Source organism: Micromys minutus, assembly GCF_963924665.1.
Source record: "Micromys minutus genome assembly, chromosome: 21".
Lineage (NCBI taxonomy): Eukaryota > Metazoa > Chordata > Mammalia > Rodentia > Muridae > Micromys > Micromys minutus.
In genome coordinates, this window is record NC_137956.1 from 27,695,268 (window position 1) to 27,721,483 (window position 26,216).

A 26,216-nucleotide genomic window follows, 5' to 3' on the forward strand; every position below is an offset into this window, starting at 1 on the left:
CCTTGAATCCTTAACAATGAAGGTAAGGTTAATTTGTAGAAGGAAGCAGCCAGGTTGGAAAATTACTTCTAATTGTGGGGCAGAAAAAAAATGAGGGGTCAGGGAACTTAATTTCTTGATTGGGCTTAGAAATTAATTAGGCTGTAGCATTCCATAGCAATATGAATTTGCACATGAGCTGCATTATGATGTATCTGATGTTACATATTATTTATGAGTGGAATAATATTTCCCCGGGGATATATAAGTGATGGATGTGTTAATATCCACCATAGTGAGAAAATATCTTCATACTTTTAATGTAACTTTCTGGGACACACTGAGTCCAAGTGAAGAATGATCCATTAAGATGTAATACAATAGTTCTGCTTCTTCCTTATGGTTCTTACTGTTCTTCTTTCAGACTTCCTTTAATGTTGTTTTCTATAATCAAGCATGAATAGAAATAAAGTACAAGTGAAGTTTCTCCAAAGTTTAGACATGCAATGGTCTACTTATTTAAAAATAATTGAAAAATTGAAGACAAGTAAGAAATGTATAATGAAAAATAGATAAATTTTGCATGTACATATGTGACATTTATTTGTATACATTTGGTAGTTAACTTTTGTGTGAGCGTATACTCATACATATATTTGTATACAAATATATATTAAGTATACAATATCTGTTTTATATATATTTGGTAGCTTTAAAGAAAATAAGAAAATTATGAATTCAGAGCTTATTCTCTTGTTACTTTTAGTTTACTATTTCACTGTTTAAGCCATGTTTTTCTTAATGTACATAGACTTAGAACCACATCAGACCACTTCATTATTTGTTTTGCAATGATAGGTGATCAGATATTTCTGAGTATACCTGGGCCTAGGCCTAGAAGTATCCATCCTTCATACAATCTGATCTTCCAAGAAGACCAATTCAGATTGGCTTCTCTTGGGTTCTGATTGAATTGATCTTCCTGCCTCATATTATCTTTGGCAATATGTTCTAATCCTCTGGCTCTTTCTTGTTCTTGATGGTTCTGTCATCACCTGTGTCTACCTTGTTCACTCTGCAACCTGTCTCAATTAATCTGTCCTGGTGAAACTGCCACACACACATACCAGATACCACATACCACACATACATCACCTTTTTATCTTTCTTGATGTTCTTAAGTAGCCTCTTTCCTGTGATTTTTTTCATGTTCAGTGTATCTTCTCTCTGACTTATTCTACTTGTACCTTTATATTTCTCAGGATTGAACTTAGGTCACCAGTTGTACACTGCAAGCACCTTGACCCCACTGAACCATCTTGGCCCTGCAGTTTGCTTTCTGCCTGTTAACACAAACTGACCTAACTATTCAAAAGTTGAATGACTTAGATACAATTTCATAACATGCTAAGAAGATTCAGCATTTGACTTCTTAGCTTTGGATTATATCTTAGCCATGATACCAGCTTAGTTTGAGCTTCACTCTCCTTTCCTCTTTCTAAACTCATTGTGAGTGGCACAGTAACACCTGGAGAAAATTTATATATCAATTATTGAATTAATATTTTTCTTGCTTATATTAAGACTGGAGTGGAAGATTTGACTTTTGCCTATGGATTGCTGATGGAGTTAACAAGAGCTTACCTCGCATATGCTGATAACAGCCGAGCACAAGATTCAGCTGCTTATGCTATTCAGGTAAGCATGCTCACATGTAATAGCCATTACTGACTTTACAGTATTAAATGCTAGTAAGGAAGCTATAAATTTCATACTGGTAAAATACTTAACTATATCACCTTTATCATCTAAATGATACAAAAATATTTTAGAGAACATAGTATATTTTCTTGAATGAATAAAAAGAAAATGTGGCACAAATATGAAAATACCATAATGAAACCCATCACATTGTTGCAAACCTAAAAATAATTTTAAAGTTTATATTATTTTTAAAAGTATTTAACATGCTATAAATACTTAAAAATGCTTAATGTCTATACAAATACAAAATGTCCTTACTGCTAAATAATGTGGAATATTATTTATTATCTTCATTTTTTTTTTTTTTTTTTGTCTAAATGGTCTGTCTTGGGTAATTTTCTGTACCAGTAACATATATCTAGTTCATTCTTTGCAGGGACTCAAAGATACTCAATATGAAGGCATTTAAGACGTTTGCTTGAAACATCTAGGTTGTTACACTGCCTTTAGAAAACATGACTTATGACTTGGGAGCCAGAAATCGTGGTGCACACCATAAATTTGAGCATTGGAGAGACGGAAACAGGAGGATCATCACAAGTCTGTGATTGGCCAATTGCAGAGCAGCCTAGTTTACATAGTGAGGCCTTGTCTTGGACTATCTCACGAATTTTAAATTTTAAATGAAATTAAATGCTTTTAATCCCAGTATCCTGGAGTCAGAGGCAGGCAGATCTCTATGAATTCAAGATAAGCCTGAGCTATCTGAAGAGTTCCAGGCCAGGGATACATAGTAAGATCCTTTCTCAAAAAATAAATAAAATCTTTAAAAAATTCAGAGACTATATATCAAACAAAACCCAATTTTGTGCTTACTTTTGTAGGAATTTTAAGTTAGTTTTTTGGTTTTGTAAGTGTATTATAACCCTCATCCCCTTTTTTGGTATTGGTTGTTTTGCTAGATATTTAGGTCTGTTCTCAGAATGTTTAGGGGGGTTGCTTTAGATAAGGTATTTGAGGCCAGGTTGTCAAGACTATTTCAGAAAAGGAGATGGGGTATTCCAGTCTTTGGTCCTGGGATGGGAAGTTACAGAATAGATAAAGATACAACAAGCAGACCAAAGAGAGCTGCCAGTGAGGGGAGAAGATCAGAATGTGCTAAGTCTTATCTTTGGGATCTGAACTAAACCCTGATTGTACCTGTAATCATTTAAGAATTGAAAGCTGCCCACTGGCTGCAGAAGAAAAATGGCAGTTGTTGGCCTTGACAAGATCAGTTTTTTTTTTTTAATTTATTTTTTACTAAAATAATACAAAAAAGGGAGATATTTACAGTTCAACTCTCAATCCACAAACCCTCTACACAACAATATTGTATCAAATAGACAAAGGTACAAACTGTTCTTCTATATGGGATATTAGACCTGTAAAATCCTTAATGTTCATAGCTTTTTAACACCAATCAATATCACCTGGGTCTAGCTGGTCCTTGGGAAGCTCCGTGTTGCCTTGACCTTCTGCCTCTGTCCTCTGACCTCCTGAGACCTCTCAGCCCTCTCTACCTCCCTTGCCCTGCCCAGTCACTGGCTTTCCTTTATTTTACTATTTAAAATGGGAAGGTTCAGTTGGAGTCATGTGACTAGGCAGACCTTCTTGGTGAAGTGGAATTAACATTAAAATACAACAGCTTCAGGACTATCTACCGGAAGGAGCCAGAAGATTTGAACAAATTGCCAAAGTTAGTATGCGGCCAAGCAGATCAGTTTAGTAAGTAGCTTAAAGAAACCAGATTGAACTAGTCAGCTGGGAGAGGAGTTTGAGCCAGAACAGCTAAGTTGAGGAGCTAGTCAGAGTTTACAAAGAACTACAAAGGGTGAACTTATTCAGAAGTAAGTTTCAGAGGCTGAAAATATTCTAAGCCTAGATAAAAGTGTATGAAGGCCGGAAGCTTCCAAGCCCAGGCCTAGGTTAGCAGACTGAGGCAGGAAACCTCAGAGATGACAAATGAATCAGGAGAATAAAAGTTACTTTTACAGATATTAATGACAGGGAGTTTATGTCTTAAAAACACCAATTTCTTTCTTCTCTTCTTCCTCCTCCTCAACCCCCTCCCTCTTTCCTCCCTCTCTTCCTTTCTGTCTCTCTCTTGCCCTCTCAGTTTTTTTCAGACTGGCTCTAATTATGTATGTCATCACATTCTTGCCTCAAACTTTAAATCCTATTTCAGCTTCCTAAGTGCTGGGGTTACAGGCATGGACTGCAGTGCCCAACTGCGTTTGTTTTCTTTTTTCTTTACAGGAATGATAATAGAATCATTCAATCTCTGAACTTGATAAGATAGTGGTTTGGGCCTTTTTAATTGTTTGTTTCAATTGTACATACTTCATTATGTAGACAAGGCTGGCTTGGAATTCCTATATAGTTCATAGTCTCAAGCATGGAACTTGTGGAGATCCTGTGTCTCACAATGTGGGGTTTCAGGTGTATTCTACCACAACTAGCTATGAACTGGTCTTTAACATTTACATCATTTTGGGGGGATTTTAAGCTCAGTACTTTATATCTTGAAGTTAAGATGCCTTGAGTTTATGTACTCTTTTGGACTTTTAGCTACTTTTATTATAACTCCAAAGAAATCAGATTTTCAGGGCCAGGGCTTGGGTGTGTATTTCAGTTACAGAGTGCATTCTTAGTATATGTGTGTAAGTTCAATCCTTAGCACCAAAAGAAACATTTCTAAGGACTGTAATTTTGTGCCTATAGAAAGTGGTTTTTTTTGTCACAAAAGAGTTCTTTTTTTCTTTTTGGGGGGACTTGGGGCGTGATACAAGATTTCTCTGTTTAGCTATCCTTGAATTCTCTATAGACTAGGTGGCCTGGAACTCAAGGATCAAAGTGCTGGAATTAAAGGTGTTGCACCACCACCTCCCAACTTCAAAATAGTTCTTAATTTTACATTTTAGAAACTAATTTACATGAACTAGCTTCATAATCAAATGTTGCCATAGCTTTGTGACCCCAAGTACAGTACCATAATGGTTTGGATCATTGAAATACATGTCCTAAAGAAGTTTGGAATCTTAAATGTTTTCATTTATCCATTCACTATGGACTTACAGTTGTGACATATATGTTTGTAGGAGTTGCTTTCTATTTATGACTGTAGAGAGATAAAGAGCAATGGCCCAGGTCACCAGTTGTGGAAGAGATTCCCTGAGCATGTCCGGGAAATATTAGAACCTCATCTCAATACTAGGTAGGTCTTTCAATTCATTTAGATTATTGTCACAGTATTTTTTCTAATTTTGTAAATTTAATATTACCTTCATAGAGTTTTTAACATCAAAAGTATTTTTGAGGTTGGGCTTCTCCATTAGAGAAGTGTCTGCTGGTAAGCATAAGAATTGGAGTTCAGATCCCTGAACCCATGTAAAAAGCCAGACCTCTCTCATGTACCCAGAGCCTCTAGGCCGGCCGGCCTAGCCAAACAGAATTTGGCAAGCTGTAGACCCTGTTTCAATTAGGGGGGAAAAAAGAGGAGGAGGAGGAAGAGGGGGGGAAAGGAAGGAAGAAAAGACAAGATGTTTGGCACCCAAGGTTGTCTACTGGCCTCCACATATATATACACACATTGGCACCAAAGCACACACTCATAGGCACACACAAAAAGTAGAAGTCCATCCACATTTCTGCCACTTTTTAAGTAGTTGTGTACAAGAGTGACCTTAGGACAATAATGAGAATTTGTATATGATACTTTTTTAATTAACATTTTTTACATTACTTATTTGTGTGTGTGTGTGTGTGTGTGTGCATGTGCACATGCTATGGCACACATGGAAGTCAGAAGACAACTTGTGGGTGTTGACTCTTTTTTTCCAACCATGTTGGTTCTAGGGAGCAAACTCAAGTCCTCTAACTTGGCAGCAAGTACCTTTACTTGCTGAGCCATTACACTAGCCCATGGTATGACACATTTATAGCAGAAAGATTAAAGGATCTTCTAGATGGGGTACCTCTAAGCTTTTTATATGTAGTCTCTGTATCTAGATTGCAGCTGTGAGTGATACCTGTATCTAGAAGATTTAAGTTTTAGAACCAGTTAAATCTAATGTAGTTGAAAGTTGTCACAGAAACAATTTGTGCAGAAAACTTGAGACTGTAACTAGGCAGAATGTGACTTGTAGTTCATATTCATTGATTTTTTAAATTAAATTTACTTAAGCATGTTAGACATATGTTTAAGTGTCTAACATGCTTAAGTGAATTTAAGAAAAAAGTTTTACTCCTGTTTTAGTGTTGTATTTGAGATTTGAAGATTTCTTGTTTTCTAAAACATGGAATATAGTAAAGTGTATTTTTTTTTCTGGAGACCTTGAGTATAGAGCAAATATTATAATTATTAATTAGAATCTATGCCTTTCAGAAAATTCTGCAGCTATATAGCTGTGAGATGAGAGCTGTTTGAACATGTTTAGCAAAAATGTAATGCTGAGGACACAAAAGAAAGCCATATTGAAATGAGAATTTCTCTCATTTTAATAAGGAAAGCTAAAGGCACCAGCTCTGTTTACAGGTTAGATTTTAAGAAAAGCATGATGGTTTATTTTTATCCTGTTGTGAAGTCAGAAGTACAGGAGATGAGACCACTGGGCAAAAGTGGCCACAGACATGGTACAAATAATTTGAGGAGCTCTTGGCATTGGTGAAGGGGAAATTCTTCAGAAGCTTAGCATTGATTAACTAGTCCAGCCAAATAGAGAGACCCATGGCTCCAGGTGCATATGCAGCAGAAGATAGAATTGTCTGGCATCAATGGGAGGAGAGACCTTTGGTCCAGTGAAAGCTTTTTCTCCCAGTGTAGGGGAATGCCATGGTGCTGAGGTGGGAGAGGGTGGTTGGGCGAGGGAGCACTTCAGAGGTAATGGGAGGGAGAGGGGGATTAATACAAAGAATATCCAATATAAAAAAGTGGTTCAGCTAAACAGTGAAATCAGTTGTGATTATAAAACTTAAGAAAGAATGTAGCTGTGTAGTGAAATAGTCAATTAATGTGATAATCAAAGAGTTTAGTGGATGCCCAAAATGAGGAGTAATGGAGGATAATATAACTGAGGAGCTTGACTTTAACTGGAAGTTAGGAGGATCTGAAGGCGAGACATACTCAGATTCTAAGATGTACCTGAGGAGTATGTAATGACCTGCTCCATGCTTCACCCTTAAGACAGATAGCAGTAGAAAAGTACTTTCACCAGATTTCAGCAACTATATCAGAAGACCTGTTCTCAGTGAAGAGGTGCATATAACTTCTTATGCTTTCTTTACAATATTTCTACATACATATTTTCAATATATAATTTTTCAAAATTGCAGATATAAGAGTTCCCAGAAGTCAACAGATTGGTCTGGAGTAACAAAGCCAATTTACTTAAGTAAACTGGGTAATAACTTTGCAGAATGGTCATCATCTTGGGCAGGTTATCTTATAACAAAGGTAAGAGAACCTAGTTCACAATTTATTAAGTGAACAGAAATTATGGAAGAATCTGAAACATATACCTGAATGCATAGCATATATTACAAAAATAATATATGATATGATAGAAAATGTTTACCAATGATAACAATTTTAACTGTTTAATTAAAAATTTAGTAATTATAGTTCCTAGGCAAAAAGGCAATTCTTTTATTAAATAAATTATAGAATTAATTTACTGTAAAGCATTCATTATATCTACATTTTATATTGCAAAATACCACTTAAGAGATTTACAGGCTGAAAGAATTAAAAGGTAATATTTTTATTTTTATGCATTTATATTTTAATGTAAACAAGATATCTTACCATTTAGTGATACTTTTGGAAGCAGAAAAATTATCTATACTTGTATCTAAAATAAAAATATTTTTAGATGAAATTTCATAGAAAAATAAAGTGGGGCAAGGAGGAGGTATGGGATGTGGAACAGTTAGAGTTTGGACAAGGAGGGAAATAAAAACTGAAATGTTTGAAAAAATAAAATAACTAAAATAAAAAGGATGGAAAAAATATATATTTGTAAATTTCCCTAATAAAAAATTTCTGTGGGTCTAATAAAAATATACTGTGAGTTCTAAGAAAATGCTTAAGTGACAATTAAAATTTACAACTTTTGCTTTAAATTTATATATTTGTTATTATTTCAAACATTAAATGGCAGTTTCAAAGCATTTTTTACTTTTTTATGAATATACAAAAATATGTGCGAAAAATTGAATATTGTTAATTTAACTATTTCTAGCTCCAAATATTTTATTTTTGCCAAAATTTAACATTTTCTAATTTTGAGATTGTTTCAAGTAAAGTCTTTTTTTACGTCAAAATTTAATATTCAAGTTTTAAAAAGCCTTTAAAGTGTAACAGTTCAATAATCATAGTAAGTTGGATATTAGATCATAGAATTAGCACACTATACTTAATAATAGCTAAATAAGATGCAGTCAGGGAAGTTAATCTGTTGCAAAACATGAGACATTGAAAAAGAGGTGTAACAGAGGAAGGCCATGCAGGCTAATGCAGTTAGCTCCGAATTGCCACTAGGATCTCGGTATTCCGGCATTTGGGATCAGTTAGAGGGATGATCTGAAGTTCCCTTGTTGAGTGTACATCTTCCTCTTCATAGAGATCTCATGGGGTGCATTTTTACATTCAGTCAATAGAATACAATGTAAAACTACTAATCTTTCTTAAACCATTTGAGTTTATAGGTTCGGGATAATCTTGCCAGTAAAATCTTCACCTGCTGCAGCATAATGATGAAGCATGATTTCAAAGTCACCATCTATCTCCTTCCACATATCCTCGTATATGTCTTGTTGGGTTGTAATCTAGAAGATCAGCAAGAGGTGACAGTTTAAATTATTTGGTTTCTAGACATGTGACATGAGTTTTGAACATGTGAAACTTAATTTCTGTAACTTATTAGTATTAGAAGCTACAGAGTAAGGGCTAGCAAGATGGCTCAGTGGACAGAATGGTTACCACACAAGTCTGGGTAACCTGAGTTCAGTATCCTGATTCCACATGAGAAAGGGAGAACCAAGCTGGGAAAACTGTCCCCTGACCTTCACATGCATACCATGGAACACCCACACTTGCTTTCCCACACATACACAATAATAAATTCTACCACTTCAGAGGCAGAGTGGCAGGAACATCAGGAGCTAGAAGTCACCTTAAGCTATATAGCCAATTTAAATCCAACCTGTAGTACACGAGATCTATCTTAAAACAAAAACAAATCTTGTCTTCTAGCTTTAAAAAATGTTTAATACAAAAAAAATGTAATATCATTATCATATTAACTCTGAAATTAGTTACAATTATTCATCTTAAAACTTTTTATTATATGTGGGCGTGTGTCACATATATTTGCAGGTGCCCAGGGAGGCCAGAAATGAGTATCAGAGCCCCTGGAACCGGAGTTATAGGCAGTTGTGCTGTCTCACATGTCTTCTGAACTCCCATCCTCCAAATGAGCAGCAAACACTTTTAACTGCTGAACCATCATCTGTCTAGATGTTTTTAGTTATTCTTATCAGTTTTTCTTACTCATTGATTTAGCTACAGATAAGAAAGGTTATTGTTAATCTGCTATTTCTCTTAATTTTTGCTAGAATGTTTAGTCTTTCACATTAATAAAATGATATGATATAGATATGTTATTAACTACAAATAAATTATTTAGGTTTATGCAGAAATTATGGCAGTACTTAAACATGATGATCGGAATACCATCAGTACCCAAGACAGCGCATCTGATCTGTGCCAGTTGAGTACACAGACTGTGTTCTCTATGCTTGACCACCTCACCCAATGGGCAAGGCACAAATTTCAGGCACTGAATGCTGAGAAACTTGCACAAAACAAACCAAAAGGAGGTAAGGTCAACCAAATGTGTGGATATTTTCTTGTACTATTCACCAGTCAACTCGTCTATGTGTTAGTTCTAAGTTTAAGCATTAGTGTCACAATATGTAGCCACAGCTGGCCTAACTTTCCATGTATAGACCAGGCTGGTCTCAAACTCAGAAATCTGTTTTGTCTGCCTCCCAAGTGCTTAGGATTTATGATGTGCTCTATCATGCCAGCTCAGCATTAGTTTTAAAGAGCCTAGTTTTATGCATTTGTTTGTTTTGAATTCCTGGGATAGAACACAAGGCCTTATACATGGTATGCAAGCATTCTACAGCGCATGTGAATTTTTAAATTGGTAATAATACATTCTTTTCACTGAGGAAAAACAGTTAATATGTATGACCTCACTCTAGGGTTAGAGTGGAGCTCAGTGGTAGAATGCTTATCTAGTATGTTGGAGACATAAATACCAGAGTTTTTAACCTCCAATAATGTAAAAGTAAAAGCAAAATCCAAGAAACTTCAGTTTTAAGTTCTTACTCTTGTATCCATGGACAAGATACATACCTAATTTTTCTTTAGATGAGATGGGGTCTCTCCCTCAGATTTTTGTGAGTGTTTAATGAGATAATATATAATGGGTGTTAGTTGTGAGCTATGAAGTAGATGATAAAGTGATACTAAAATTGCGCCATTTCTCACTGTTACCTCATTTGCTCCTTGTGTCTCGGTGTTTTTGTGTGTCTGTACATTTTAAGTGTTAAGGAAAAATTTTATTTCACCGTTTATTTTCCTGGGTTCTAATATCGTGGGCCAATCTGACTGGTGTGAGGTGGAATCTCAGGGTTGTTTTGATTTGCATTTCCCTGATGGCTAGGGATGTCGAGCACTTCCTTAGATGCTTCTCCGCTATTCGATATTCCTCAATTGAGAACTTTTTGTTTAGCTCTGTACCTCATTTTTTAAATAGGTTTGTTTGATTCTCTGGTGTCTAACTTCTTGAGTTCTTTGAATACCTTGGATATTAGGCCTCTATCTGATGTGGAGTTGGTAAAGATCTTTTCCCAATCTGTTGGCTGCCATTTTGTTTTCATGACAGTTTCCTCAGCCTTACAGAAACTTTGCAATCTCATTAAGTCCCATTTGTCAATCTTTGACCTTAGAGCACAAGCCATTGGTGTTCTGTTCAGGAAATTTTCTGCTGTGTCTATGAGTCCTAAGGTTTTCCCTACTTTCTCTTCTAATAGTTTCAGTGTACCTGGTTTAATGTGGAGATCTTTGATCCACTTGCACTTGAGCTTTGTACAAGGAGATAAGAAAGGGTCTATTTTCATTCTTCTGCATGCTGAGTGCCAGTTGGACCAACACCATTTGTTGAATAGGCTGTCCTTTTTCCATTGAATGTTTACAGCTCCTTTGTCAAAAATCAAGTGACCATTTATGTGAGGGCTCATTTCTGGATCTTCTGTTCTATTCCATTGATCGACGTGCCTATCTCTGTACCAGTACCATGCAGTTTTTAACACAATTGCCTTGTAATATAACTTGAGGTCAGGGGTGGTGATTCCTGCAGATGTTTTCTTGTTGTTGAGGATGGATTTCCCTATTCTAGGTCTTTTTTTAATCCAGATGAAATTGCACATTGCTCTTTCCAACTCAGTGAAGGACTGGGTTGGAATTTTGATGGGGATTGCATTGAATCTGTAGATTGCTTTTGGTAAGATGGCCATTTTTACAATGTTGATCTTTCCAATCCATGAGCATAGGAGATCTTTCCATTTTCTGAGATCTTTCTTGATTTCCTTCTTTAGAGATTTGAAGTTCTTGTCATACAGGTCCTTCACTTGCTTAGTTAGAGTCACACCAAGGTATTTCATAGTGTTTGTGACTATTGTGAAGGGTATCTTTTCCCTAATTTCTTTCTCCACATGTTTATCCTTTGAATATAGGAAGGCTACTGATTTGATTGAGTTCATTTTATATCCAGTCACTTTGCTGAACTTCTTTATCAGCTGTAGAAATTCTCTGATGGAATTTTTGGGGTTACTTACATACACTATCATGTCATCTGCAAACTGATGTTTTTACCTCTTCCTTTCCAATTTGTATTCCTTTGATTTCCTTTTGCTGCCTAATTGCTCTGGCCAGGACTTCCAGTACTATGTTGAATAGGTAGGGGAAGAGTGGGCAGCCTTGTCTAGTCCCTGATATTAGTGGGATTGCTTCAAGTTTCTCACTATCAAGTTTGATGTTGGCTGTTGGTTTGCTGTATATTGCTTTTATTATGTTTAGGTATGGGCCTTGGATTCCTGTTCTTCCCAAGACTTAACATGAAGGGGTGTTGAATTTTGTCAAATGCCTTCTCAGCATCTAGTGAGATGACCATGTGGTTTTTTTCTTTGAGTTTGTTTATATGGTGGATTACGTTGATGGATTTCTGTATATTAAACCATCCCTGCATGCCAGGAATGAAGCCTACTTGATCATGCTGAATGATTATTTTGATATGTTCTTGGATTTGCTTTGCAAGGATTTTGTTGAGTATTTTTGCTTCAATGTTCATAAATGAGATTGGTCTGAAGTTCTCTTTCCTTGTAGGGTCTTTCTGTGGTTTAGGAACGAGGGTTATTGTGGCCTCGAAGAATGAGTTAGGTAGTGTTCCATCTGACTCTATTTTGTGGAATAGATTGGAGAGTATTGGTATTAGGTTGTCAATAAATGTCTGATAGAATTCTGCACTGAACCCATCTGAACCTGGGCTTTTTTTGGTTGGGAGGTTTTTGATGATTCTTTCTATTTGTTTAGGTATTATGGAATAATTTAGATGGTTTACCTGGTCCTGGTTTAAGTTTAGTATTTGGTATCTGTCTAGGAATTCATCCATTTCCTCCAGATTTTCCAGCTTTGTTGGGTATAGGCTTTTGTAGTAGGATCTGATGCTTTCTTGAATTTCCTCAATTTCAGTTGTTATAACTCCACTTTCATTTCTGATTTTGTTAATTTGGATACTCTCTCTCTGCCCTCTAGTTAGTCTGGCTAAGGGTTTATCAATCTTGTTAATTTTCTCAAAGAACCAGTTCTTGGTTTTGTTGATTCTTTGAATGGTTCTTTTTGTTTCTTTTTGGTCAACTTCTGCTCTGAGTTTGATTATTTCTTACCTCTTGGGTGTATCTGCTTCCTTTTGTTTTAGAGCTTTCAACTGTGCTGTCAACTTGCTAGTGTATGCTCTCTCCAGTTCCTTTTTGGGAGCACTCAGAGCTATGAGTTTTCCTCTCAGTGCTGCTTTCATTGCATCCCATAGGTTTGGGTATGTTGTATTTTCATTTTCATTAAATTCTAGAAAATCCTTTATTTCTTTCTTTATTTCTTCTTTGACCATGGTATCATTTAATAGAGCATTGTTTAGTTTCCATGTTTATATGGGCTTTTTGTTGTCTTTGTTGTTATTAAAGACCAGCCTTAGACCATGGTGATGATATACGATGCATGGGAGTATTTCAATCTTCTTATATCTATTGAGGCTTGTTCTGTGACCGATTATATGGTCAATTTTGGAGAAGGTGGCGTGAGGTGCTGAGAAAAAGGTGTATTCTTTTGTTTTAGGATGAAATGTTCTGTAGATGTCTATTAATTCCAATTGGTTCATAACCTCTGTTACTTTCACTGCGTCCTTGTTCAGTTTCTGTTTCCATGATCTGTCCATTGATGAGAGTATGGAGTTGAGGTCTCCCACTATTATTGTGTGGGGTGCAATGTAGTTTTTGAGCGTTAGTAGGGTTTCTTTTATGAATATGGGTGCTCTTGTGTTTGGAGCATATATGTTAAGAATTGAGAGTTCCTCCTGACAAATTTCCCCTGTAATGAGTAAAAAGTGTCCTTCCTTATCTTTTTTGATAACTTTTGGTTGAAAATCTACTTTATTCAATATTAGAATGGCCACTTCAGCTTGCTTCTTGGGACTGTTTGCTTGGAAGATTTTTTCTCAACCTTTTACTCTGAGATAGTATCTGTCTTTGTCTCTGAGATGAGTTTCCTGTATGCATCAAAATGCTGGATTCTGTTTATGTTTCCAGTCTGATAGCCTATGTCTTTTTATTGAGGAATTAAGTCTATTTATGTTAACAGATATTAAGGAATAGTGGTTGCTGTTTCCTGCTATTTTTGCTTTTAGAGGTAGAATTGTGCCTGTGTGTCTTTTTTCTTTTGGTTTTCTTGCTTAGGTATTTTCTTGTTTTTACTAGGATGTAGTTTCCTTCCTTGTATTGGATTTTCCACCTATAATTTGTTGTAGAACTGGGTTTGTGGTCAGATATTGTGTAAATTTAGTTTTGTCCTGGAATATCTTGGTGTCTCCATCAATGGTGATTGAGAGTTTTGCTGGGTATAGCAGCTCGTGCTGATACTTGTGTTCTCTTAGGGTCAGCATGATGTCTGTCCAGGATCTTCTAGCTTTCATAGTCTCTGTTGAGAAGTCCAGTGTGATTCTGATTGGTCTGCCTTTATATGTTTTTTTTTTTTTATTGTTTAAATTTTTTCTTTTTTTTTAATTGAACAAATTTAGTTTAAAAAACAAAGATAAATGTACAGATTTTAAAAGGATTTTTTGTATGAAAGTATATGAATACATTTTTTTCATTACTTGAATTTTTAAAGGTTTGATAGTATGCATTAAAATCTTAATAGTTACAGTTAGCATAAAGTACATGTAAAACAAGATGTAACCTGGAAATGGTCAAAGTTTTCTTGGTGTGTAAAGATTAAACATAATGATTCTTCATTTTTTTTTCTTGAACTTCACACAGTCTGTGACTTGTTTCTGGGGGTGTTCAGAGCTTTCTGGGGTTAGTATCCCATTATTAGTGATGGCATATTATGCCTGTTCTTTTGTGACTGGGTTATCTCACTCAGGATGATATTCTCTAGATGCATTCATTTTCTTAAGAATTCCATGAAGTCATTGTTTCTGATAGCTGAGTAGTACTCCATTGTGTAAATGTACCACAATTGGAACAGTGAGAGATCCAGGGACACAGGCCAGGTACAAGGGAAAGGTGAGAACCAATCACTGACAACAAGATGGCAAGAGGAAAGCGAAAGAATGTACCCCAGGGAAACCAAGACAACCTGGCAACACTAGAACCTAGCTCTCCCATCAAAGCAAACAGTGGAATGCCAAACACTCCAGAAAAAGAAGACTCAGACCCGAAATCATACCTCAAGATGATGATAGAGATCCTTAAACAAGAACAGGAGGAAAAGCATAAAGAATTAGAAGCTTTTAAAGAAGAAACAAGAAAGACACTCAAAGAACTCAAAGAACTAGAAGAAAACAGAACCAAAGAGATGAAGGAATGGAAGAAGGAATTTAAAACGGAAATGGACACAATAAAGAAAACACTAAAAGAGACAACTCTATAGGTAGAAATCCTAAAAAAGAAATCAGGAGTCACAGATGCAAGCATTGCCTTTATATGTTACATGACCTTTTTCCCTTACTGCTTTTAGTATTCTTTGTTTGCTTTGGGCACTTGGCATTTTGACTATTATGTGTCGGGAGAAATTTCTTTTCTGCTCCACTCTATTTGGAGTTCTGTAGGCTTCTTTTATGCTCATGGTCATCTCATTCTTAAGGGTAGGGAAGTTTTCTTCTACAATTTTGTTGAAGATATTTACTGTGCCTCTTAGTTGATATTCTTCGCCCTCTTTTATTCCTATTATCCTTAGGTTTGGTCTTCTCATTGTGTCCTGGATCTCCTGGACATTTTGGGTTAAGAGCTTTTTGGCGTTTTCATCTGCTCTGACTATTTTGTCTGTTTTCAATGTTATCTTCGGCCCCCGAGATTCTCTCTTTCATATCTTGTAGTCTGTTGGAGATGCTTGCATCTGTGACTCCTGATTTCTTTTTTAGGATTTTTACCTATAGGGTTGTCTCTTTTAGTGTTTTCTTTATTGTGTCCATTTCTGTTTTAATTTCCTTCTTCCATTCCTTCATCTCTTTGGTTCTGTTTTCCTCTAGTTCTTTGATTTCTTTGAGTGTTTTTCTTGTTTCCTTTTTAAAAGCTTCTATTTCTTTATGCTTTTCCTCCCGTTCTTGTTTAAGGATCTCTATCATCATCTTGAGGTATGATTTCGGGTCTGAGTCTTCTTTTTCTGGAGTGTTTGGCATTCCACTGTTTGCTGTGATGGGAGAGCTGAGTTCTGGTGTTGCCAGGTTGTCTTGGTTTCCCTGGGGTAAGTTCTTTCGCTTTCCTCTTGCCATCTTATTGTCTGTGATTATATGTGGTCTTGTCAGTGATTGGTTCCCGTCTCTCCCGTGTACCTGGCCTGTGTCCCTGGATCTCCGCTGTTCCCAGTGGCAGAGAGCCTGAGCATTTGTTCTGAGTGCAAGAGCCCTCTGCGTGTAAACAGAATCCCTATGGCAGAGTTTCTGCTCCCCTGAACCAATGGGGGGGGGGCTTTCCAGGCGCTCAACCTATACCTCTCTGCGCCCTGACTACTTGCAGAGCAGTCTCACCAGGCCTGTGTTCCTGGATCTCAGCTGTTCCTGGTGGCAGAAGGCCTCAGCTACTGTTCTGAGTGTTTGGTTCGCAAGGACTGTCCCTCCGGGTGGAAACCGAGTCCCTGTGGCAGAGTTCCTGCTCCCTTGAACCAATGGAGGGGGCACTTTCCATGTGCTCGGCCCAGACCTCTCTGCTCCCCGGCTACTCGCAGTGCAGTCTCACCAGGCCTGCGTCCCTGAATCTCTGTTGTTGCCAGTGGCCCAATCTGACATTTCTAAAGAGACTTTTACTTATAAAATTGTGAGGGTATGAGCCACTCCCTCTCTTTATTCATATGCTTGATAGATACAATAGGTTATTATTTTACAAATTTCTCTATATTTGCAAATAATTACCTGTTTGTAGGAATGTTTCCTATGGGGTGTGACTAAGTAGCAATTAACCATTTGTCTGTAATACCCTAGTTCTGTTTGTAAAAATCTTACTGTTAAAAGCAAGTTTACTAACTTGACTATTACTTTCATTAACTCTGTAATTAAAATTCTGTCTTTTAAGACTAACACTTGGAGTCAAGGAATAAAAATAGCTCAAGCATGAGCTTAGCCCAGAATGAATAAAGGCCAGGACACAGTCTTCTGCACTGGGGGACACAAACAAAAAGCTTCTTAACTTTAAAATATAAAGAAGTCCTATTCCATAATTCTGCACTGTTTTTACTAAATAATTGTATCTTACCAGTATTTTGTAGTCATCAGCAAAAAGAAAATGTATTTCTATTATCTTATCTTTTCAACATTTAATTATCATTTTGCATTTACTTCTTGCAATAATTTGTAAGGAAGGCAATACAAATATCACAATTTCTGTTTAGCAGATGAGAATCAGGTTCAATGGTCAAATAGTGTTCACAGTTAATAATAATAAGAGAATTGGAGCAAGATCCTCTGAGCCGACATTTTGTTCTTCGTTAAGACCAAAATAGTAGCCACTAATATATTTGTATTATTTAATGAAAAAAGTTAAAGTTAGATAGTTCATCATTTAAATGTTTATCTTATCTTTAACCACTCTTTTTTTTTAAATCCAGTATCAAGTGTGAACTTTGAAGACTATCAGAGTGTAACTCGTTTTCTAGACCTCATACCTCAAGATACTCTGGCTGTAGCTTCCTTTCGTTCTAAAGCATACACACGAGCCGTAATGCACTTTGAGTCATTTATTACAGAAAAGAAGCAAAACATTCAAAAGCATCTTGGATTTCTACAGGTTTGAAATTAATATAGTTAACTTAATAATAAAAGTAACATTGGTGGTCATTTATGGTGAAATTGTTCTTTTTATTGACTATTTCAGACACTCTTCGTACTAAATAGTTGTAAAACTTAAGATGCTTACTGACAGTGGGCAGAGACTGAAATGGATTTAAGAAGATACCTAAGTGTGTTGATGCATTTGTCCTGAGTAAGGGGTACTTGTCCTTAAAATGAGAGTAGTGAAATGACTAACTTCATGCCCATGCTGTCTGAAAGTTGCTGGAGAATTGTTACAGAATTTTAATAGCTGGTTTCAGTTTGAAGTTTTTGATCTTGAACATCTATAACATTATACAACTCTTTAACAGTGTCTTCACTTCTTTATTTCTCCAATAAAACCACTTTCCCTCTCTTCAAGATGAGTATCTTGTACCTTCATTTTATCATTTCTACCTCAGTCTTAATTAGTGGTCCTGCCTCATTCTTCATTATGAAAGTAGAAGCCAAATCTACAGCAAATTCTCTTTTAATCCCTTAATCCCAGGGAAGGCTTCTTGTCAGAATCTATCCTTGCACTATGTTCTTGGTTTTTAGAGCTTTTACTCTTTCAAAACTTCCTTTCTTTAGTATCATTAATTTCTCTTACTAACACAGTAGAGTATATAGATATGTTATACTTAATTTTTTTTACAAATTGGAATTAAATCTTGATTCTTCACTAACTCCCTTGATCTTTCATTCTCTAACATGTCTCTCTGTTTATTAATAGACAGCTTTTAAAATAACTTTCTTTTTATCCATGTATTATCATCTTTGACTCCTATTCACTCTGCCTATTCTAACATGACTTCTCACTGGGCATGGTGGTACACACCTTTTAATTCGAACAGTTAGGAGGCAGAGGCAGATGTATCTCTGTAAGTTCAAGGCTAGCCTGATCTACAAATTGAGTTCCAGGACAACCACAATTCTGGTACACAGAAAAATCCTGTCTCCAAAAACAAAACCAACATAACAAACAAGCAAAAACCCAAGATTTCCCTTTGTCTCTTTACTTTTAATGTTTGTTGTTAGGGTGTTTGTTTGTTTGGGTTTTTAAGACAGGGTTTCATACAAACAACCCTACCCAAACTGGCCTCATAACTTATAAAGTGACCAATGACCTTGAATTCCTGATCCTTTTGCTTCCACCTCCCAAATTCAGAGATTCTGAGAGCATTACACCATACCCTTTTGTCTCAGAGCTATTCTTGCTAAAGATCAGTGGTCTCCATGTTACCAAGCTCAGTCATTTTCTTAAACTTGCAGTATCATTTGACAAACCTTTATATTCTCATCAAAACTTGATTTCAGCCAGATTTGGTGGTGTTTAGTGGTAAACCAATACAAGTTCACAGTCTTCAAGGTTAGCTTGGGGTCTATACACCCCTGTCTCAAAGCACCCACATAGAAGTGCTTTGTTGTTATTTTGTCTTTTAATCTAAGAGACATTTGCTTTTTATCCATGGCTTCAGAAATATTTTCTTCCCCAGAATTCTGTTTTCACTCGTTTCTCTTACCAGTGAATAGCCCATATCTCCCAAAAAACACTTTATTGAATCATAGCTTGGACATAAAAAGTTGTACATGTGCAACATGGTGTTTGTAGATAATATACCCAAAAATCTGTAATCATAATCAACACTAGGAGCATCATTACTCCTAAAATTTCTCCCATACTTTTTATTGATTGATTGTGTATATGTGTTAAAGAACATTGATTAAACTCTAAGCATTCAGTAACATGCACTAACTTCAGTCAGTATAGCTTACTCATCTGTTATAATGTAAATGTATATGTGTAACTAATTTCCCAGTCTCCATATCTCCAGGCCCTGACAAGCATCATTTCTCCTTTCTACTTTTGTAAAGAACCTAAAGTAGTGATCACGGCTCTTCCTCTAAATATGTCTTTAGTAAAGCTAGCCGCTTTCCACTTTATTATGTTTAAGCCTAAATATCTTCGGTAAGCTCGGGTGGTCATCTGTGGGTATTTTCTTTTTCAGTTATTTGTTTGCTTGATTGCTTCTGCCAGGGTCTCATATGGTCCAGGCTGGTCTTGAACTCAATATGTAGCCTATTATTCCTTAATGCTCTTGCTTCTACCTTACAAATGCTGGAATTAAGGTGTGTACCCTATATCCCATTCCAAAATTATGAGTTACTTGAATTTTAAACTATTGTCATTTATAATCAAAGAAAATTTCAGGAGATGAGGTTCTCTGTAGTCTTCAGGATCAATAATACTAATGTCAATATGAATTTAAGTGGAATAAAAGTGTCAAGGTCAGAGGATGCCGGCAAATTGTAACTTTACTGTGATTCTGTCTTGAAAAAAATGTCTTATTTTCAGTAAAAAAAAAATTAGCTTTATTTTTTTATTGTGTTTCTTCCTTTTACTTGATTTTTTTTTAACGGATGAACAAAGAAATTGTATGCTGCTATGCATGAGCCAGATGGAGTGGCTGGAGTAAGTGCAATTCGAAAAGCAGAGCCTTCCCTGAAGGAACAGATTCTTGAACATGAAAGTATTGGATTGTTGAGGGATGCCACTGCCTGTTATGACAGGGCTATTCAGCTAGAACCAGACCAGGTAAGATGACAGTTTAAAAGTCGCTAAGAATGGTGGCAGTCTTGGTTTCAGAACTGTATTGCTCAATGTCACATGTGAGACTTGTGCCTTATGGTTTCCAAAATTCTTTCCAATGCCAAACTTGTATGACTTTAGAAATCCCTTAAATTAGGGCTTTGTAGATAGCTCAGTCAATAAAGTGATTGCTATGCATGCAGACTTGAGTTCAGTTCCCAGAACCCCCATAAAAATATCTGGGGTGATGCCTGTACTTGTGATGCCAGTACTGAGGAGGATGAAACAAGTTGATTTTGGGGCCTTCCTAGCTAACCAGCCTAGCAAACTTGGAGAGCTGCAGGGCATGAGAAACTGATCTTAAACTGGGGTGGAAGGAGTGGGGGAGCTCTTGGGGAATAATACCCAAGATTGACCTCTGGTCTCTACACACAACAAACATACACATGTATCCATACACACAACTAATACAAACATACAGACAGGCAAAATAACTCTCCCGGATTAATTAGAGTATATTTATACTGATAAGTACATTTAGAAATTCTGTAATTTATTTCTTCATTTTCTTTTTTCTTTTTATTTCACTTGTTTGTTTAGAGCAAGGGGAGGCACGGTGTCATGTAGCTTAGTCTGGCCTCCAAACTGTCTTCTCATGAAGTTCAGTTTAATTAAACACATGATGTTTAATTAATTGAGTTAATTATCATCTTGACAGAATATAGAATCTTTGTGGATATGAGCCTATAGGCATGTCTGTGAGGAATTATATTGCTTGCTTCAGTTAATGGGTAGGCCTATCTTGACTGTGGGTAGGACTATTCACTGAGGGGTTCTTGAACTCTATAAGGTAAAGAAAATAGGCTGAACGAATGTTTTAGAAGGATGTCTTCTGAGTGGTTCTAGATCCCATCAAGTTGGTAATTAACATTAGCCATGATAGTATTAGAGCCCCAAATCTATATTAATAATCTGTTGACTTATGGTTCATACTCTTAAGCAAAATATTAAAAATATTAAATACTTTTATGGTGTCTATTTGATCTAAACCAAAAATTGGAACACATATGGAAAAATAGAATATATGCAACTAAAATTAAATTTTTTTGGTTACTTTCTATGTTATAACATTGGTAGTGAGTGCTGCTACATAGCCAAGCCAGATAGTTGCTAAACTAGGAAAGGTACATACAGGCAGGAATATAGGAAATAAGATATCCTTATTTCTTCAGCTATATTTGAAGTTAAATTATCTTAATTTTTTTTTAATTCTAGATCATTCATTACCATGGTGTCGTGAAGTCCATGTTAGGTCTTGGTCAGCTGTCTACAGTAATCACCCAGGTTAATGGAGTACATGCTAATAGGTAATGTTTCTTTAAGGAATAGTTTTATTATTCTGGATAGGAACTTTTTGATTTGTGAATTTCATGGTTTTATATTCACTAAAGTAACAAAATTTTTTATATGCTTTTATGATGCTAGAGATACCAAAATTATTGTAGGGCAGAGTTTGGTGGGAGAGGCATGCATGTGTGGAGGTCAGAGGACAAGTCTGTGGAGTCACTTCTCTCCTTCCACTGCTGTTTCTCAGGTGTCAGGCTTTCATAGCAAAACCTCTCTCCACGAGGCAGCCTTGCCAGCCTTTGTCCTACATGTCAATCTTTCATGTTCCAGTTAATAGAATCTACAGTCATTGTTAAATTAGATTGTTCTTTTGTTTTATTTTTCAAGACAGTTTCTCTCTGTATCCCTAGCCATCCTGAAATTCATTCTGTAGACCAGGCTAGCCTCAAACTCAGAGATCCACTTGTCTCTGCTCCTGAGTTCTGGGGACAAAGGTGTGGCCACCATGCCCAGCTAAATTAAATTGTTCTTTAAGGCAAGAACTTCTCAGAGCTCACCTGTCATTGGTATGAATAGTTACCTAGCTTCAACTCATCAGCGTTCTGACTATAGTATTAATACCAGTTGTTTATGCTGGAAGATTTTTGAAATACTACTGTATAATTGATTTTATCTAAAAGATCTATAATTATGAAAGCAGTCTTCTTTTCCTAAAGATAATGGGTTTATTGTATTAAATTGTACCATCCCTCCAACCAAAAAAAAAATTTGCTTATGGCAAAGATGAAGGTTTAACATTTCTTCCAATTGAAAGATTTACGAGGAAGTTATCTCTGTCTTGAAAATGTTTTTCCTGAGAACAAAAATCCCTTTTTTTTGTTATATATCCCACACCCCAGCAATTCTAGGCAGACAGATTTGGTCCACAAGGCATAGATCAGTTAATTAGAGAATACTGATTGTGTTCGTAGTTACATACTTTGAGGCAGCTTATCTAATTTCTGTATGTTAAAATCTGTGATTAATAAGGACTTCCATTCTACCTTGAGACAGAACACTAACTTTAGTTTGATAGTTACCACAGTGGAACTCATGAAGCAATAGGAGAAGTTACCAGATGTGAGGAGATTGCTACATGCTGTAGGTATGTTTCTGCAGATTGAGAAACATCATGGATAAGGGATTATAGGCATTTGACAGGGAACTTTGTGGTAGCACAGATTGGTGTGTCAAGTTCCTTAAAATAGACCATGTAAAATTAATTCCTCTTGTTTTCTGTCTAGGACCTAATACATCTCAGTCTTTGGGTTGTGAAAAGGCTCTGGTCTTGTCAGTGAAAGGATACTGTATCACAGTAAAGCAAAATAGCCAACAGGGGCTCATATTATTCGTGGGGAGGATCTCTGTTTGCATTTAAACAGTTTTTTTTTCTGTGTTTAATACATAATTCCATTCAATTAATTTATCTATTTTAATAATCTCATTTTAATCTTTCTCATTTGGTTCTTTTGATATAAAACTTTGGATGACACATCTCTGATACTCCAATAATAATCATTTTTAATCCTGAAATTTCGATACTTTGGCATCTGATACTAAGCTTTGAAAATTATTTTCAGTTGGACTTTAAAATTTTAAACGTTTATTACTTTGCTCTTAGCCTTGCTCCACATTCATTTTGGTAATATTAGTATTTAGAAATTGAAGTATGTTCAGCACACTCCTGTTTTTAGACTTTGGGGAGGGAATGTCTTTTCAACAGGTCTCATGTAGCCCTGGCTGGTCTCCAGTTCACAGGGTAGCCAGGGGTGACCTGAACTTGAGGTCCTCCTGCCTTCCTACCAAGTTCTGAAATTATGGCTATGTAGCACCACTATGGGCTTAAATGACCTAGGGTCTTGTGCATTCTGGCAAATACTGTACCAATTGAGCTTAATCCCAGCCCTATTTGTAGACCTTTAAAACTAAATGTTATTAAGTTATTCGTTGTATTTTGTGATTTTGGTGTAAAAAGTCAAAGGAGGGCATTTAAGGATAATGGTTCTAATCCAGCCTTACTCCTTTGTTCATTTTTTTTCAGTATTGTTGTTTTCTTAATAAAATGGGTATATATCTACCTTTATGTGATGCTATTAGATAAGAAACCATCATTTTAAGTATATATATAAAGAATATTGGCGATAAGCCAGATTCCTTATCCAGAATTATCTACTTAAAAAACTGAAAGACTAGCTGCTTCTGTGCACTTATAACCCAAAACATCACTGTTTCTCCTAGTGTCACCTTAAGTAGAGTCCTTAGAGGAAATTAACCCATTAATTGGGGATGGGTGGCTAGTTTAGTTTGTGTCTCTATTGCTGTGATAAAACATTTACCAAAACAAACTTGGGGAGAAGAGGGTTTTGATTTTGGCTTACAAGTTACTGTCCATCATCAAAGGAAGCCAAGGAAGGAATTCAAGAAGGAATAAAAGAGAAGAGAACATGGAGGAACACTTCCTCCTAGCTTAACTACCAGTCTCATACTTACCTACCCTTCTTATGCTGAACAAGCCCAAAGATAGTACCATCCATACTGCACTGGGCAATTAGCAAATACTCCTGTGTCAATTAGCAATCAAGAAAATGCCCACATATATAGCCACAAGCCAGTCTGAGGCAGTTTCACACTTGAGCTTCCCTGTCACATTGACAACTCAGGTGTGTCAAATTGACAACTAAAGGAACCAGGACCTACCTGTATTGCAGTTCCTCTGAAGGTTGAGACAAAAGGATGGCATAATAAACCTAGGAGTTTGGGAACAGCTTTGGGACCAGGGACATAAAAAGGCCACCTTTTAAGAGACAGACAGGGAAGAAGAGGAAGGAAATGAAAAGAGAGAATTATTACTGATTTTGCAAATCAAAAATTCACAAATAACTAAAAATAGACTAAGAAAACATATATTGTAGACAGTTGATTTTTTTATATGTTGTAACTTTCTTAAATCCTTTTATTGGATAGTCTATGAAGGCCCCAACTGTCCATGACTCACACCAAAAATCCCAGGTTCTTTTAGAAGTGCTTTACTCTGCCTTAAATAAGCTTTCTTTTGTTCATGATCTTGTTTTAGGTTAAGTACACAGATAATAAAGAACTGTTACTATCCAGCAATTAATTTTCTTCTAATATATGCCAAAATTCACTTTGTCACAGTCAATTTTTATCTTTTTATATTGAATAGATTATGTATTTACATTTAAAATGTTATCCCCTTTTTCGCTTCCCCTTTCTCTCATCCCCTCTCCCAGCTTCTATGAAGATGCTCCCACCTCAGCACCCTACACTGGGAAAACTAGCCTCCACAGGACCAAGGGCTTCTCCTATTGATGCCAGACAATGCCATCCTCTGCTACATTATGTGGCTGGAGCCATAGGTCTCCCCGTTTGTACTCTTTGTATGGTGGTTTAATCCCTGGGAGCTATAGGAAGTCTGGCTGGTTAATACTGTTGTTTTTCCTGTGAGGTTGCATACTCCTACACCCCCTTCACTTCTTTCTCTAACTTCTCCATTTGGGTCCCTGTGCTCAGTCTGATGGTTAGCTGCTAGCATCTTAATCTGCATCAGTAAGGCTCTGGCATTTGTCTTAGGGTCTGTATGACATCTACCCAGAGTCTCTGTTGAAAAATCTGGTGTAATTTTGATAGGTCTGCCTTTATATGTTACTTGACCTTTTTCACTTACTGCTTTTAATATTCTTTCTTTGTTTAGTGCATTTGGTGTTGGAGGAATTTCTTTTCTATTCCAATCTATTTGGAGTTCTATATAGGCTTCTTGTTTATGGAGTTCATGGGCATCTCCTTCTTTAGCTTGGGAAAGTTTTCTTTTATAATTTTGTTGAAGATATTTACTGGCCCTTTAAGTTGGAATATTTGTTATCTTCTATACCTATTATCCTTAGTTTGGTCTCCATTGTGTCCTAGATTTCCTGGATGTCTTGGGTTAGGACCTTTTTGCGTTTTGTATTTTCTTTGACTGTTGTGTCAATGTTTTATACGGTATCTTTTGCCCCTGAGAGTCTCTCTTCCATCTCTTGTATTTTGTTGGTGATGCTTGCATCTACAACTCCTGATATCTTTCCTAGGTTTTCTATCTCCAGGTTTGTCTGTCTTTGTGACTTCTTTATTGTTTCTATTTCCATTTTTAGATCTTGGATAGTTTTATTCAATTCCTTCACCTGTTTGGCTGTGTTTTCCTGTAATTCTTTAAGGGATTTTATTTTTGTGTTTCCTCTCTAAGGGCTTATACTTGTTTACCTGTGTTTTCCTGTATTTCTTTAAGGGAGTTATTTATGTCTTTCTTTAAAGTACTCTATCATCATCATGAGATGTGATTTTAAATCCAAGTCTTGTTTTTTCAGTGTGTTGGGGTATCCAGGACTTGGTGTGGCCAGAGAACTGGAATCTGATGATGCCAGGTTGCCTTGGTTGCTTAGGTTCTTGCACTTGCCTTTCACCATCTGGTTATCTCTGACATTGGTCTTGCTGACTGGAGCTTGTCCGTCCTGTGTGCCTGTGAGCCTATGATCCTAGGAGTGGAGCACTGCTGGGAGACCAGTTCTCTTTGGGCAGGACTCGAGTAAGGAAGGCTGCAGGACAGCCTCAGCTCCAGGGCGTAGATGGAGACTGGAAGTACAAACAGTTATTTTAAAACATATCTATCAGAAATAATTAGTAGAGGGCCAGCAAAATGCTCATTGGGTAAAGGCATCTGGTGCCACATCTTACTGAGCTGGGTTCAGTTTCAATGACCCATATAGTAGAAGAAATGAACCCACATTCAGCAATTTGATTTTTTTAACCTTCATTTGTTTCCTGTGACACATATTCATAAGCACACTAAATGAATAAATGGATTAATGAATGAATGA

General features: G+C 36.4%; 1 protein-coding gene across 2 annotated transcripts in view; it reads left to right on the forward strand.

Annotated features, from left to right (window-relative positions):
* ATR (ATR checkpoint kinase) overlaps positions 1-26,216 on the forward strand; it is a gene marked incomplete at its 3' end in the record, with an annotated part of 102,861 nt that overhangs the window by 44,192 nt on the left and 32,453 nt on the right. For both annotated transcript variants that reach the window (XM_080934922.1, XM_080934923.1), the window contains 8 exons: positions 1,564-1,677; positions 4,824-4,939; positions 7,057-7,177; positions 8,431-8,568; positions 9,411-9,621; positions 17,168-17,346; positions 19,801-19,965; positions 21,235-21,326. In XM_080934922.1, coding sequence (XP_080791048.1) covers positions 1,564-1,677; positions 4,824-4,939; positions 7,057-7,177; positions 8,431-8,568; positions 9,411-9,621; positions 17,168-17,346; positions 19,801-19,965; positions 21,235-21,326 — 1,136 coding nt within the window. The remainder of the gene's footprint in view (positions 1-1,563; positions 1,678-4,823; positions 4,940-7,056; positions 7,178-8,430; positions 8,569-9,410; positions 9,622-17,167; positions 17,347-19,800; positions 19,966-21,234; positions 21,327-26,216) is intronic.